The 15,287-nt window shown below is 38.9% G+C and overlaps 1 protein-coding gene across 5 annotated transcripts in view; it reads right to left on the reverse strand.

Moving 5' to 3' along the window:
• The window catches only part of PAPSS1 (3'-phosphoadenosine 5'-phosphosulfate synthase 1), a 125,470-nt gene that overhangs the window by 57,007 nt on the left and 53,176 nt on the right, over positions 1 to 15,287 (reverse strand). For all 5 annotated transcript variants that reach the window (XM_086406969.1, XM_086406967.1, XM_086406970.1 and 2 more), the window contains one exon: positions 1,403 to 1,516. In XM_086406969.1, coding sequence (XP_086263095.1) covers positions 1,403 to 1,516 — 114 coding nt within the window. The remainder of the gene's footprint in view (positions 1 to 1,402; positions 1,517 to 15,287) is intronic.

Below are 15,287 nucleotides of genomic sequence, written 5' to 3' on the forward strand. Positions count from 1 at the left end.
TGAAGCCCCCAGTGTAAACTGGAAATAGGGCCCTAAGGAGGTGATGCAGCTTAAATGAGGTCATAAGGTTGGGTCCTCATCCAATAGTCTGGTGCCTGCATAAGAGAAGGAAGAGACACCAGAGCTCGACTCTCACCCTGAGCATATGGCAAGAAGGTGTCTGACAGCCGGAGAGGAAGGGAACCTTGTCAGGGGCCCAGTCAGCCAGCACCTAGGTCTTGGACTTTCTTTCTTACAGAACCGTGAGAAAAGAAATGTCTGTTGTTTATGTCACCCAGGCTACGGTTTTTGTTGTGGAAGCCCAAGCTAATACATTACATGATGTAGCCTACGTTTTTTTAATTAATTATTTTTCATACTGCTAAGCAAAGAACAAACCACTGTATTGAAAAAGGTTCACATTTGAAAAAGCTACTATCTTTTTGGGTTACAGAGTCTGACTGACCTGGATTCGGATTCATTCATTCTCAGTTTCTTTCTTCTCTCTCTCCCCCTACCCCAGTGTGTGTGTGTGTGTGTGTGTGTGTGCGTGTGTGTTTATTCAATTGATACAAAGTCTGTTAGTGACAAAATCTGTTGTTCCTTAGTAAAGTCAGCTTTGAGTGACTCTGCTCCCCCACTCCCCCTTCTCCTTGCTCCCTGCAACATGTCTTAGCTTCCGGTTAGAAACCCAATCACACAAACCACCTAGACAATGTACTCCTATCAGGAATTCGAGTAAGTCTTTGAAGAGTCTTTCTCCAGCCTCAGAAAGTTTGGGGGTTTTATTTTTCCCTTCCTCCTTACTTTCAGATTTGGCACTTTCCTGGGTGTCTGGGATTTTTACTACACTAGACGAAAGGCTGGGAAATTCTATTCCTACTTTAAGTTCTTATTTCTAAACCTATTTTTAAAGTATATCTGAATGATACAATTTAAAATTCTCTAAAGATTTAAAAGTGATAAATTATAATCTCCACTGTCTTCACATCTAGTTTAAGCAGTTTCTTATTGGGAAAAACACCTAATGATATTATTAGAGCTACAATATACAACATAATTATTCTTCACAATATAAGAAAGGGAAAATCGGGGTCTTGGCAAGGGATTAGGAAACAAAGTTTAGGGGAAAAAAAGTCCATTTTAATTATTAAAGGCTTTTTACTTTTTAGAATCCATTCCTTCTGATAAACCTAAAATCTTATATAACCTCTATTCTTTGGTATTTCAAAATAAATATTATGAGTAAAATAAAATCAAAGCCACGGTAATTTGGGAATATGGTTTTATAAATTAAACATATTTCCCATCCCTGGAAATGGTGATATATACAACTATGACCACCACCACCACTCATGCCCTCAAACCAACAACTATCTATAGGATTAAAGCACTTGATATGGAAAAAGGACAAAGCACTTACTTTATTAATTTTCAACGCTGGCAGTGTTTCTGCATCTGTTTTTGCCAAATGAAGTTTATTTTCTGGCACATACAGTTCTTTCACTTCATAAGAGGCATCCACAGGAACAATATCCTACACATTAACAAAAGCAAAATTAAATGCTTGATCCAACAATTTAGAGTTCTCCAAAAGGTATGTTAATGAAGGAAATTAATGTTTCAAAAAGAGATTTTAAAAACAGTATGAGAAGGATTTAATCAATTTTCCTAATGACGGTTGGCCTACTCCCAAGCAGATAACATCCCACACGCAAGAAATCGTCACACGTAATTTCCCACTATTGAGTGTGAAAGAAATTCCCACAGTGTACCATGTATGTCAAAATCAGGCAACTGCACAGAGGTGACCTCAAGTAAGGAATAATGATTAAAAGGATTTAGAAACAAACACACAAAAAAAGCACTCTAAACATCATCACTATTATCTGTAACATATTATGGAACCATTTTATTCCAGCTTCCGTACACATCTTTATCACCAGCCTAACACCACCTAATTAGCCATGTAATACAGTACTCCAGAGCACGTCAGCTCTATTCCCACCACCGCGGTTTGAAAAAGAGCACTCTCTGACCTCCTATGAAGTGCATTCTGGAAATTTTATCCCAACTCCAAGTACTCATTTATATCATACTGGGACAAAGCTTTTTCTCATTTATCCCACAAGTATCTATTTGTGATGACCCAAACTTACACACTACTCTCAGACACTGCTCATTAGGTGACCTTCACGAGGCCTGTTCACACCTGTCATTCTCCTAGGAATAATTATCAAATGTGTTTAATTACTCTAAATTTTTAAAGTCAAATCAATCAAGTAACCTCCATAAGCATATAAAACTGGCACTGATTAAGTTTTTCATATATGTCTAAGCAATGTCTCATTTAAAAATACATTAATTCTCAAGAAAATGATAAAACAAGCCAGACTGAGAAAAAATATCTGCAAAAGGCGTATCTGAAAAAGGACTATTATCCAAAACATAGAAAGAACTCTTAAAACTCAACAGTAAGAAAAGAACCCTATTAGAAAATGGGTCAGAGACCTGAGAAGTTATACAGAGGACAAATAAGTATATGAAACAATACTCTACATTATATATCATCAGAAAAATGCAATTCAAAACCACAGTGAGATAACCCTGTTAGAATATACTTATTAGAATGGTCAAAATCCAAAACACTGAGCACATGCTGACAAGGAGGAAGAGCAACAGGAACTCTCACTCACTGCTGGTGGGAATGCAAAATGGTAGAGCTGCTTTAGAAGACAATCTGTTCTGAGCAAGCTCTGAGAGTTGGTGATGGACAAGGAAGCCTGGTGTGCTGCAGTCCACGGGGTCACAAAGAGTCAGGCACGACTGAACAACTGAACTGAACTGAACCATATGCTCGCCATGCAACCTAGTCATCATGCTCCTTGGTATTTACCCAGATGAGCTGAAAACTTATGTTCACACAAAACTGCCCAAACTTGAAAACAAGCAGTAGATGAATGAATAAATGGCAGTACATCCAGACAATGGAATATTAGTCATTCAGCCCTAAGAAGAAATGAGCTATCAAACCATGCAAAGACATGAAGGAAGCTTAAAGGCAGATTATTAAATCAAAGAAACCCACTGAAAAAGGTTACATACTATATGGTTCCAACTATAGGACATTCTGAAGAGGCAAAACGAGGATGAGATGGCTGGATGGCATCACTGACTCGATGGACGTGAGTCTGAGTGAACTCCGGGAGTTGGTGATGGACAGGGAGGCCTGGCGTGCTGCGATTCATGGGGTTGCAAAGAGTCGGACACGACTGAGTGACTGAACTGAACTGATGGACACAGTAAAAACATCAGTGGTTGCCCAACTGATGGGGAGGGGAGAAGAATAGGAAGAACACAGGGGATTTTCTAGGACAGTAAAGCTATTCTGTATAATACTACAATGGTGTGTAAATGTCATTACACAGGTATTATAACCCACACAATGTTCAACCCTAATGTAAATTATGAACTATGGATGATAACAATGTATCAATTTGTTGTTGTTTAGTAGCTCAGTCGCATCCCACTCTTTGTGACCCCAAGTGTTTAAGACACTACCTACTGCTTTTCCTAAAGAAAAAGTTTGGGAAGAAACTTCAACTTATATTCAGACTTATAGTAATATCTTCAGCAGATGGAAAAACCAGAGTCAGATGTGTGTCTCAAAACTAGATGACCTCATGAAAGCCTGAATGCCACCACCCAAGTAGTCTTTATGGGCCCTGTGAATCTAGAAAGAATTATTCTCCTACATTTCTCTGATATTCTGTTCCTTCAAAGATGGAACACGTGTGCTAAGTTACTTCAGTTGTATCCGACTCTTTGTGGCTCCGTGGACTGCAGCCCGCCAGGCTCCTCTGTCCATGTGATTCTCTGGACAAGAATACTGGAGTGGGTTGCCATGTCCTCCTCCAGGGGATCTTCCCAACCCAGGGATCATATCCGCATCTCCTGCATTGGCAGGGAGATTCTTTACCACTACTGCCACCTTGAAAGCCCATAAAGATGGAACAGCTCTGGCTAAGTCATGTACCAAAACCAAGTTCCTCCTGCCAGTAAATTCAAGGCCTCTGATCTTTCTCAGGAGAAACTCAAGAATGAATGAGAAGAGTAAATATGAAGAAAGAAAGAAAAGAAATAATGAAATTAAAAGACATAAATAAAGGAGCACTGCTTGCTACCATGCCATGTTCAGCCAGCTCTCTGGGGGCCCTTTGTCCTTCGAGAATCCCACTGCTCAGGGGAAAGCAGAGAGAGTGTGTTAAACACAAACTGTGCAGAGCACAGAGAGCTTCATAAACCTTCCACATCTCCTTTTGCAATTAAGCCTGCAGCAGGCACCCACAGCAGAAGACTACTTATTATTACTTATTACTAACAGTAAACACTACATGAGCACCACAAAGAATAATGGTGAAGGAGGAGAGACAGCTTCTATAAGCTGCTTCCATTTTCTCTTTATAGATACTAATACAATACAACAAGGTAAAGTCTCTTTTTAAAATCTAGCAAGAGAAACAGCTTAAGGTAGTCCATTCTATACTTCTAACTCCAGGAATTATTTTTAATACATTTGTTTGAAATAATAAATTAATTATTTGATTATTTTTATAAAGAATAATTTATAATAATTTTATAAATAGTTAAATTAAATAAACAGTAGTAAAGAAAATGTGGAAATGAGAAAAACCCATCACCCTTATATATGGTTATCAACATCATTTTTGAATATTTCCCTTCAGTGTTCTTCACCCATAGGTGTATCATAGAGCAACTGGTAGTTTGAGCAGTTTGTACAAAGTCTATTACTCCATCAACCAGAAAATAAAAATTCAGAATCCAAGTTTCCCAGAACACTGTAACATGCGTTAAGTGAACTGCACATGCACCCTTATGTTCAATTAGTTTCTTGGGTATGTGTAAAGCTCTCAAAGGTGCCTTGAGAAACACACATTTTTGCAAAATAAAGAATTCAAGTCTTCCACAACAAATACTAGAATTAAAAGTTACACAGTTAGACATTCACTAAGGCTTTTGAGAGAAAGAGTATGATAAAATTTCACAAAACACACTTGAAATTAAATATTTATATGAATCACAAAAACATCAGAGGAACATCACCTTCAAAACCAAAAAGATACAATAAAGCAACAGAGGTCTATAGGTCACTTATTTCTGATTTGGCTACTTAAGGCCTGAGATCAAATTCCAACTGTGCAACCTTGAACAGGTTATCTGCATTTCTCAACTTGTTTCTTTCTCAGCTGTTTAACAACAACAAGGGTATGAGTGTGTGTGTATGTATATAATACATATATGTGTGTGTGTGTGTGTGAGTATATGCATATACATATATATAGTTACATGGCTGTGTGAAAAATGACTTAAAGTATGTAATCTGTGGGGGTTCACATTTACTGGATGCTAACAACAAACCCAGCAATGCCTTAAGGGCATCACATGAATTAATTCATTTAATTTTCATGCAATCCTACCTATGAAAGTAAAAGAAACTATTGCTATCGTTCTTTTACAGATGAGGAAATTGAGGCTCAGAAGAGGTTAATAACTTACCCCAAATCCCTGCTACACTGTCTTCCAATGTGCTTAACACACAATAAATACTCAATAAATAATAATTACAGTGTGCTTGCTACATGCCAGGAACTGTTCTAAGCATGAATAGAATTCTCAGAACAATTTTGAGATAGGTACTATTTTTATTTCCCATTTCACAGATGAGAGGATCAAAGCCAAAGAAATTAGGTTATTTTTCCCAAGGTCATATAGTTAATTGATAAGTGTTGAGGCTGGGATTCCAACTCAGGTCCCAACACTCTTCTCTTCCAAATAAAAAAATAAACTAAAAAAAATTTTAATTAAAATAAAACCTTTACTGTTTCTCCCATAAAACTAAGTTATGAAACATTTTGTCACACATAGTGCTCTTAGTTTCTTTTCATGGTTTTATTAAACATTTACAATTCCCAGGGTTTCAGCATGTGATCTTTCTGTGTTAATAAAGATCTAGACAAAAAGTAAAGATATTCAACATTTCAGTTACACCTAAACATTTCTATTAATAACAAGTGAATGATTTTCAACAAACTTTCTCAAGCCCCATCACTGTAAATAAATCAAACACCTCCATTCTCACAACTTTGGATCCCTTAAAACTTTAAAAAACAGAATCCACAGTCTGGGAACAAATGACACAGCAACTCCAGGGAAGAGAAGGATTTCACTGATACAAACAACTCTACCTAAAGCTTTCTTTGGCATCTATGAAGCCCATACTACTTTGTAAGGATGGGATGCCTCTTTCTTGATGGGTATTGATGACTTTCCTCCACCCTCACCCCCGCTTTACCACTAACAGTTGTCAACCATCCTGGAGGGTCAGAGGAGCGCACCCAACAGACTGAATCTTTTGATCTCTGTTGGATACAACAGGGCACTTTTAGCTGGTTTGCTAAGCCAGCATCACTAGCGTCAGCCACACACGCTAATGAGGAGCAGCAGCACTGCCCACTGCGGCACTCCCAGCACAAGGCAGGCTCTGTCCTCGCCTCACCTCGGTCCTGGACCCCCCTTCTGTATCACATACCACACTGGAGTATGCACCCCAGTATGTGAATCTGCACCCTCCAAGGAGAGTTTGTTCAAAATAAGAGCCGAGAATCAACAAAGGTTTCTATACATCATGTCCATTTCCTGCCAACCACACCCTCGGTGAAAAACCAAAAGGTACAAACAGTTGGTGAGCAAATCCAAGAGAACTTGTTTGAACATGAAAGAGCAGTATCTCTATTATAAGCCTGGCCAAATTATTTGTTTAATGTTTTGTATACTAATAATGCCATAGCTTTAGGATGAATGCATTTTTAGTAACAAGCCATTTTATCTGCATGAACATAGAGGCTATGATCATTTTTTTTTTTTTTTTAATTTTTATCAGCCATGCCACATGGCTTACAGGATCTTAGTTCCCCAACCAGGGATGGAACCTGGGACCCCTGCAGTGGAAGCTCTGAGTCCTAACCACTGGATCACCAGGGAATTCCCCTATAATCACTTTCTTTTCAAGAAAGAGGGAATTTAGAACTTCTCTGGCAGTCCAGTGGTTAAGGCTCCAAGAAAGAAGGCATTTTTTTTCCTTTTATCAAGAAAATAATTTTAAATTATATAAATGTTTATTCATCATTAAAACTTTAAAATTTGAGTGTTAATTTTTTTCATTACACGGCAGGTCACAAAATTCTTTCCTTTTCAAAATTCACACTCAGCAATTATTTTAAGAGGAATTTTAGCCTCATAACTTAAATATAAAATTCTTCTGATGCCTAACCAATGGCAAAATAAAGGTTTGAGAAGTTGCCACTGTTTTTCTCTTCAAAAACGTACATAAAGCAAATATGTTTGGAATTAACACAAACACAGCAGGAGTCAACAGGAACATGGAATACATGTTTGGAAGAGGCAGGTTCTCTGTAGACTGAACATGTAGAGAGGAGAGAACTATCAGGAAGACAAACTGTTTTTAAAATGTGGACACAGCCAGTTTCTATCACATTCTACTGAAATATTTTTAGTTTCCAAAACCACGATTAAACATCAAAAAAGATCAAAACCATCTCAAAGTGAGACAAGATATCTGGATAACAGAACATGAAGTCTCTGCCACATGAGCTATCCATTTTATTTGGGATTCATTAGGATTCCCAGAGATACAGCTATCAGAAAATGTGTTCTTCTGCAACATGTACATATAAAACCCTTTACATCAGGAAGCTTCCTTTAAAACAAAAATAGATCACAAGCCAGGTCAGGAACAGGTGTTTATGCACCTAAACCCTTCAGTTCAGTTCAGTTCAGTCACTCAGTCGTGTCCGACTCTTTTCGACCCCATGAATTGCAGCACGCCAGGCCTCCCTGTCCATCACCAACTCCCGGAGTTCACTGAGACTCACGTCCATCGAGTCAGTGATGCCATCCAGCCATCTCATCCTCTGTCGTCCCCTTTTCCTCCTGCCCCCAATCCCTCCCAGCAACAGGGTCTTTTCCAATGAGTCAACTCTTTGCATGAGGTGGCCAAAGTATTGGAGTTTCAGCTTTAGCATCAGTCCTTCCAATGAACACCCAGGACTGACTTCCTTTAGAATGGACTGGTTGGATCTCCTTGCAGTCCAAGTTAACTCTGATCTTAACAGCTCCACAGTCACCATTTAAGGGTAAAGAGGAAACAGGGGTACTCCTAGGAGTTCTCGTGAATAGGAGGTTAACTAACAATTTACTAGGGCCCTCCCTAGTGGCTCAGATGGTAAATAATCTGCCTGCAACACAGGAGACCTGGGTTCGATCCCTGGGTGGGGAAGATCCCCTGGAGAAGCAAATGGCAACCCACTCCAGTATTCTTGCCTGGAGAATTCCACGGATAGAGGAACCTGGCAGGTTACAGTCCATGGGGTCACAAAGAGTCAGACACGACTGAGAGACTAATTGGCTGACTAACGATTTACTACCATTAATGAGGTAGGTCTAGAAATATTCAAATATTCATTTAAACTTAATATGTAACATAGATACACAAAACTTTTTTATTTGATTGACTAAATACAATCTAATACCTAACATGTTGTATTCATACCTTTGTTCAGAGACAACTGCTCATTTTTTCCTGGAAACTGGCTGGTAGAATATTCACTACCTGAAAATAGTAGTCCTTCCCTTCTCTTTTTAATGTTCCTAACTGTGAACACGTTAATAAACAGAGTGACTTCACATTTTAAATTGTTCCTTTAAGTATATTCTGAACTTTTTCTTAAGCCAAATCTGCTCAACAGATTTGAATGCTAGAGCTCAATCATTTTTTTATGTAACTATTAAATTTCTATTATCTAAACTACATGCATCCCAAGCATGAACACCAAATGACATTCTGGCATCACTTGAAAACGGAGCTGCAAAGTCTGGTTTTAGTACAGTATAAAATCCATTTAGAGCACTAAACCACCATTTCATAAAAAGACAAACCTTTAAATAATTTATAGCACCACTAAATCTAGAGTTCCTAGTAGATTTAAAAACAGTATTTAAAATATCACATTAGATTAAAACCATCAGCAAGAAGCCTACTTCCTTATGTCATAACCCGCCAAGTGAAAATGCAATACCAGCAGGCCATCTAGTGACCATTCAAGGGTTAGGAAAAAAACTTCAATGAATTTAAAAACCTTCAATATTTTCCAGTGTCTTCTATCTTCTTAAATAAAAATGTGTGAACCAAAGCACACTGAGAAAATAAAGATGCTCTGACAAAATACTGAAAAATTAAATACATAAATGACTCCACTGTCTATTCCAATTTTACTACATAAGCCAGATCAAAAGAGAAATAAGACAATCCAGAGATGCCAGAACCAAAATACTCTTCATCCTAAAATACCCTTTGTAGAGCACCCTAAAAATATTTTTTCTCAGTGAAAATCGATTCTATATATTAGCAATGATAAAATAAAAATTTGTATTATAAACCATCCACCTGCAACACGGGAGACCTGGGTTTGATCCCTGGGTTGAGAAGATCCTCTGGAGAAGGGCATGGCAACTCACTCCAGTATTCCTGCCTGGAAAATCCCATGGACAGAAAAGCCTGGCAGGCTACAGTCCATGAGGTCACAAAGAAGTGACACAAGTGACTTGGCACATTTGACCCCAATAAAAATTTTCCATTTCTTTCTTAGATGGACTGATTAATTTTTTGTTGGTAGTAGAGAATACTGAAGAAACAATACCTGGTAGAATTCACTTCGTTAAGTCTCTCCAATACCAAGCAGCAGATAGAAAAAATTCCACCCATCACCAGGGGAGGCAGCACTTCTCAATCTTGGAACAAATAACTTCACCTTCCTGAATTTGTTTTCTCATCAGTAAAACGAGGAAAATTACAACTACTTCTCAGAATCTTACAAATTCAATGCAATAATGCTACTGAAGCGACTACCAAAGGCTTTTGCACATGGTAAGAGTCCTCACAGGAGTTCTTGTTGCAGATTCCCACCTCTGTCCATGCCATCTCCTTCCACTCACAATTACATTCTTACACATAATGCTGGTCAACACAGACCCACCAATAAATCTTCACATCCCCACTCACACACTCTATAAACCTATGGAGATTTGGTTACTATTCTTTGCTTTAAAATACCACTGTATTCAACATATTCATTCTTTCCACTCCCAATCTATATTTGTGACATTTGGCCACCTGATGCAGAGAGTTAACTCATTGGAAAAGGCCCTGATGCTGAGAAAGATGGAGGGCAGGAGGAGCAGGGGATGACAGAGGATGAGATGGTTGGATGGCATCACAGGCTCAATCAACATGAGTTTGAGCAAACTCCAGGAGATAGTGAAGGCACAGGGAAGCCTGGAGTACTACAGTCCATGGGGTCACAAAGAGTCAAACACAACTGAGCGACTGAACAACAACCCACCTTTGGAAACCCTAACAAATGGCTTTGTGATGACAATGAAGTTCAACTGCACTGGCTACTCCTGGATCACCATGTAGAAAGTTTGTTAGAAAAAGTGCACATTATAGTAAGTCACCTTGTGATCAGGGTGCGGCAGGCAAGCAAACTCCTTGCATCACCATAAACTTTGAGCTTAATGTCAAGTATTCACTGGTTTCCCCATGTGCCCTAATGCTCATTTGAGATTCAACTTTGTGAGAAAGTCAATCAAAAGAGAACAAACATCAGAAGAGAAGTACTTATATATGTGTGTGAATTTCTTTCTTGAATTTTTTAAAAATTCTATCTCATGTTATAAAAGAAAAGAATTTATACAGTCATTCTAGCTTATAATTATAAATAATGGTTCTAAGAACCAAATATCCAAAAATAAAGGTTGTAAGGAACAAAGCTAGTGGAGGTGATGGAATTCTAGCTGAGCTATTTCAAATCCTATAAGAGGATATTAAAGTGCTATACTCTATATGCCAGCAAATATGGAAAACAGCAGTGACCACAAGACTGGAAAAGGTCAGTTTTCATTTCAATCCCAAAGAAGGGCAACGCCAAAGAATGTTCAAACTACCATACAACTGCACTCATTTCACATACTAGCAAGGTAATGCTCAAAATTCTCCAAGTTAGGCTTCAACAGTACCTAAACCGAGAAATTCTAGATGTTCAAGCTGGATTTAGAAAAGGCAGAGGAACCAGAGATCAAATCACCAACATCCTTTGGCTCATAGAAAAAGCTAGAGAATTCCAGAAAAACATCTACTTCTCCCTCACTGACCATGCTTCACAGCCTTTGACTGTGTGGTGGTGGTTTAGAAGCTAAGTCGTGTACAACTCTTGCGACCCCATAGACTGTAGCCTGCCAGGCTCCTCTGTCCTGGATTCTCCAGGCAAGAATCCTGGAGTGGGTTGCCTTTCCTTGCACTGTGTGTATCACAACAAACTGTGGAAAATTCTGAAAGAGATGGGAATACCAGACCACCTTACCTGCCTCCTGAGAAACCTGTATGCAGTTCAAGAAGCAACAGATAGAACTGGACATGAAACAATGGACTGGTTCCAAATCAGGAAAGGAGTACGTCAAGGCTCTATACTGTCACCCTGCTTATTTAACTTATATGCAGAGTACATCATGCGAAATGCCAGGCTGGATGAAGCACAAGCTGGAATCAAGATTGCAGGGAGAAATATCTATAACCTCAGATATGCAGATGACACCACACTTATGGCAGAAAGTGAAGAGGAATTAAAGAGCCTGTAGATGAAAGTGAAAGAGGAGAGTGAAAAAGCCGGCTTAAAATTCAACATTCAAAAAATGAAGATCATGGTATCTGGTCCCATCACTTCATGGCAAATAGATGGGGAAAAAATGGAAACGGTGACAGACTTTATTTTCTTGGGCTCCAAAATCACTGTAGATAGTGACTGCAGCCATGAAATTAAAAGACACTTGCTCCCTGGAAGCACAAACCTGGACTGTGTATTAAAAACCAGAGACATTACTTTGCCAACAACAAAGCTATGGTTCTTCCAGTAGTTGGATGTGAGACTTGGACCACAAAAAAGGCTGAAGTTGGTGCTTTTGAGCTGTGGTGTTGGAGAAGACTCTTGAGAGTCCCTTGGACTGCAAGGAGACCAAACCAGTCAATCCTAAAGGAAATCAATCTTGAATGTTGGAAGAACTGATGCTGAAGCTGAAGCTCCAATACTCTGGCCACCTGACGTGAAGAGCCAACTAAGTAGAAACGACCTTGATGATGGGAAAGATTGAAGGCAGGAGGAGAAGGGGACGAAAGAGGATGAGATGGTTGGATGGCATCACTGACTCAATGGACGTGAGTTTGAGCAAGCTCTGGGAGATCATGAAGGACGGGGAGCCTGGCGTGCTGCAGTCCATGGGGGTCTCGAAGAGTAGGACACAACTGAGCAATTGAACAACAAAGGACCAAAAATTAAGGTTCATGAGGCAGGAATCTGTACTGTGTAATTCACTGCCACACCCACAGTGGTTTGCACGGTGCCTAGTATGTACGGCACCGAGTATCTGCTAAATTAATCTACAGGATCGATCAGTACAAGCAGAAATACATACTTTCAAATGTGAAGTGAAATAATTTCCTTAGGAAAGCATATAATTGAAATCCTTCCCCAAAAGAGGGTGGTACCTGAAAAAGCAACTGCGTCAAGAAAGCTTTTACATTTCTTTTGTCACGACCCAAATGAATAATTTTTCAAAAGAAAATTTCTATCTTAAACTAGAATAGTGCCAGAATATCCTTCTGCTGTAAAATTATTTATATTGTACTTGAGGTGTAATGAGGCCACTTGAAAGTAAAAGCCAGAAGCATGTGAAAATGAGTTCTAGGAATTCATGTACCTGGAGTCCTAGATACAGAATCCAATATATTCATGAGCAGGTTAGCACAGATCTCTGAAATACTCATAGGTTAACTGTGTGAATACAATTAGATGACATATACACTCAGTGCAAAGACCAAGGGGGAAACCACGATAGTAATTCAAGGGAGAACTGGTTAGAAGCTAAAGAAGAAGAAAGACCACTTTCCCCCAGTTCTAACCATCAAAGCAAATACTTTAAAAAACAAAGCCCCACATACATGTCCTTTACAACAAGCATTTATTAGACATTAGTTCCTTATCTATTCCTTTTTCCAAAACCTTGAATGAAACTGTCCAATTATGAGACTGTCTAGCAAGCACAGTATAGACTAATAAAAGGAGGAAGAGACCATAACACAGACAATATAAAAGGAAGAATCATTAATTAGGAACAAACAAATTAGGAGCAAGGCAAAAATTAAGGCCACAGAGATTAAGGCAAGTAACAGCATCAAAAAAAGGAAAAAAACAAACAAACAAACAGGTAAACACTGTAGTGAAAGATATAAGAAAAAATGCAGCTTCAAACCAAACTATGGAGAACCTTGAACACAAGTCACCTTAATCCTACAAACACTGGGGAAAATCAATACATATTTTAGAGTAAATGACAGAAAGGATCAGACTACATTTTAGAAAGATGATTCTGCCAACAACATAAAGTGGAATAAAAGGCATATAGAACTGGAGGTGGGGTGACCACTTGAGGGAATATCGAGTAGCATGAGCCTAAAATTACAGTGACAGTCAATCCTGCCTTTTTTACCACTGGGTTGGGGGGAAGCAAAATCCTGTGCATAACAGACATCATGTGAGCCTGTAGTTTCACTTTACAGAATCATGGTTAAAAGTAAGTCCATACAGTGAAGAATCTTGGATTGAATCAGAGAACAGGAAAGGACATTAGTGGGAAAACTGGTGAAATCCAAATAAGCTTGTGCTTTAGTACCAAGGTTAATTTCACAGTGCTGAGAGACGATCTATGATTATGCAAGTTATTAACCTAAGAGGAAGCTAATGAAGGATATATAAGAACTCTGTCCTACTTTTAGATTCACAGAAGAGTCACAAAATTTTATTAATTAAAAAAAAAAAATCATCTGACCACTACTACCAAAAAAAAATATCCTCTATGTACTAAAGGGTCAAATTCAAATGATGCTATTCTGAGCAGGGTCCCAAAGAAGTGTTTAGGAATTGAAGGAAAGAAAGGAAGGAAGGAGGATGGCCATCACTTATTAAGTAACTAATCCCTTTTTTAAGTGTCTGAACTATCTGGAATTATCTAAAGCCCATAAAATGGATTCAGAGATTCATGAACCAAAACTTTACAATATCTATGTGCATTTTTCTGAAGTTTCATAACACACATAAGAATCACTAGATGTAGAAAATAGATAATTCAAACTAACAGAAAATAGAACTATGTATAACTTTCCAACACTGATATGACAAGTCTTAAAAAAGAAAATATGGGTTCACAACACAAAACATACAAACAAAATTATCTCAAAATATAAAGGAAGGAACTTCCCTGGTGGTCCAGTGGTTAAGAGTCCACCTGTCAATGCAGGAGACATGGGTTCGATCCCTGGTTCAGGAAGATCCCACATGCCACGGAGCAACTAAGGCCCTGTGCCACAACCACTCAGCCCACGCGCCCTGCCTACTGAGCTCATGACCCGAACTACTGAAGCCTGCACGCCGGCTCGAGAAGTCTAGGCAATGAGAAGACCATGCACTGTGATGGAGACTAGCCCCAGCCTGGTGCAACTAGAGAGAGCCTGCATGCAGCAATAAAGACTCAGCACAGCCAAAAATAAATTTAAAAAGAAAGAAAAAATACTGAAAACACAGCTCAATGAAAATGACACAGAATACTTACTGTGCGTGCGTGCTAAGTTGCTTCAGTCATGTCCGACCCTTTGCGACCCCACAGTCTGTAGCCCTCTAGGTGCCTCTGTCCATGGGATTCTCCAGACAAGGATATTGGAGTGGGTTGCCATTTCCATCTCCAGGGGATCTTCCCCAACCCAGGGACTGAACCCGCATCTCTCACATGTCTCTCCCTTGGCAGGCAAGTTTTTTACCTCTAGTTTCACCTTACTAATTTCATACAAATTTATAAGAAAACTATAAACAACCCCACAAAGGAGAGTAAGGATAGACAGTACACTGAAAATGAAACAGATCTCCCAACTGACCACCTAACAAAGAAAAAGACCAGCTAATCTATAAAATCAAACTTTCCTGAACCCATCACAGAGCTGAGGTCCTAACTCAGTAACATGAACTGCTTCCAAAGAGTGACAAGTCCCACCAAAAAAAGTCAAGACACGTGAATTATCTCCCTATAGTAGAGGATGGGAAGAAGAG

Source organism: Bos grunniens, chromosome 6, assembly GCF_055505025.1.
Source record: "Bos grunniens cultivar Pamir isolate PY7600 chromosome 6, Bosgru_T2T1.0, whole genome shotgun sequence".
NCBI classification, from domain to species: domain Eukaryota; kingdom Metazoa; phylum Chordata; class Mammalia; order Artiodactyla; family Bovidae; genus Bos; species Bos grunniens.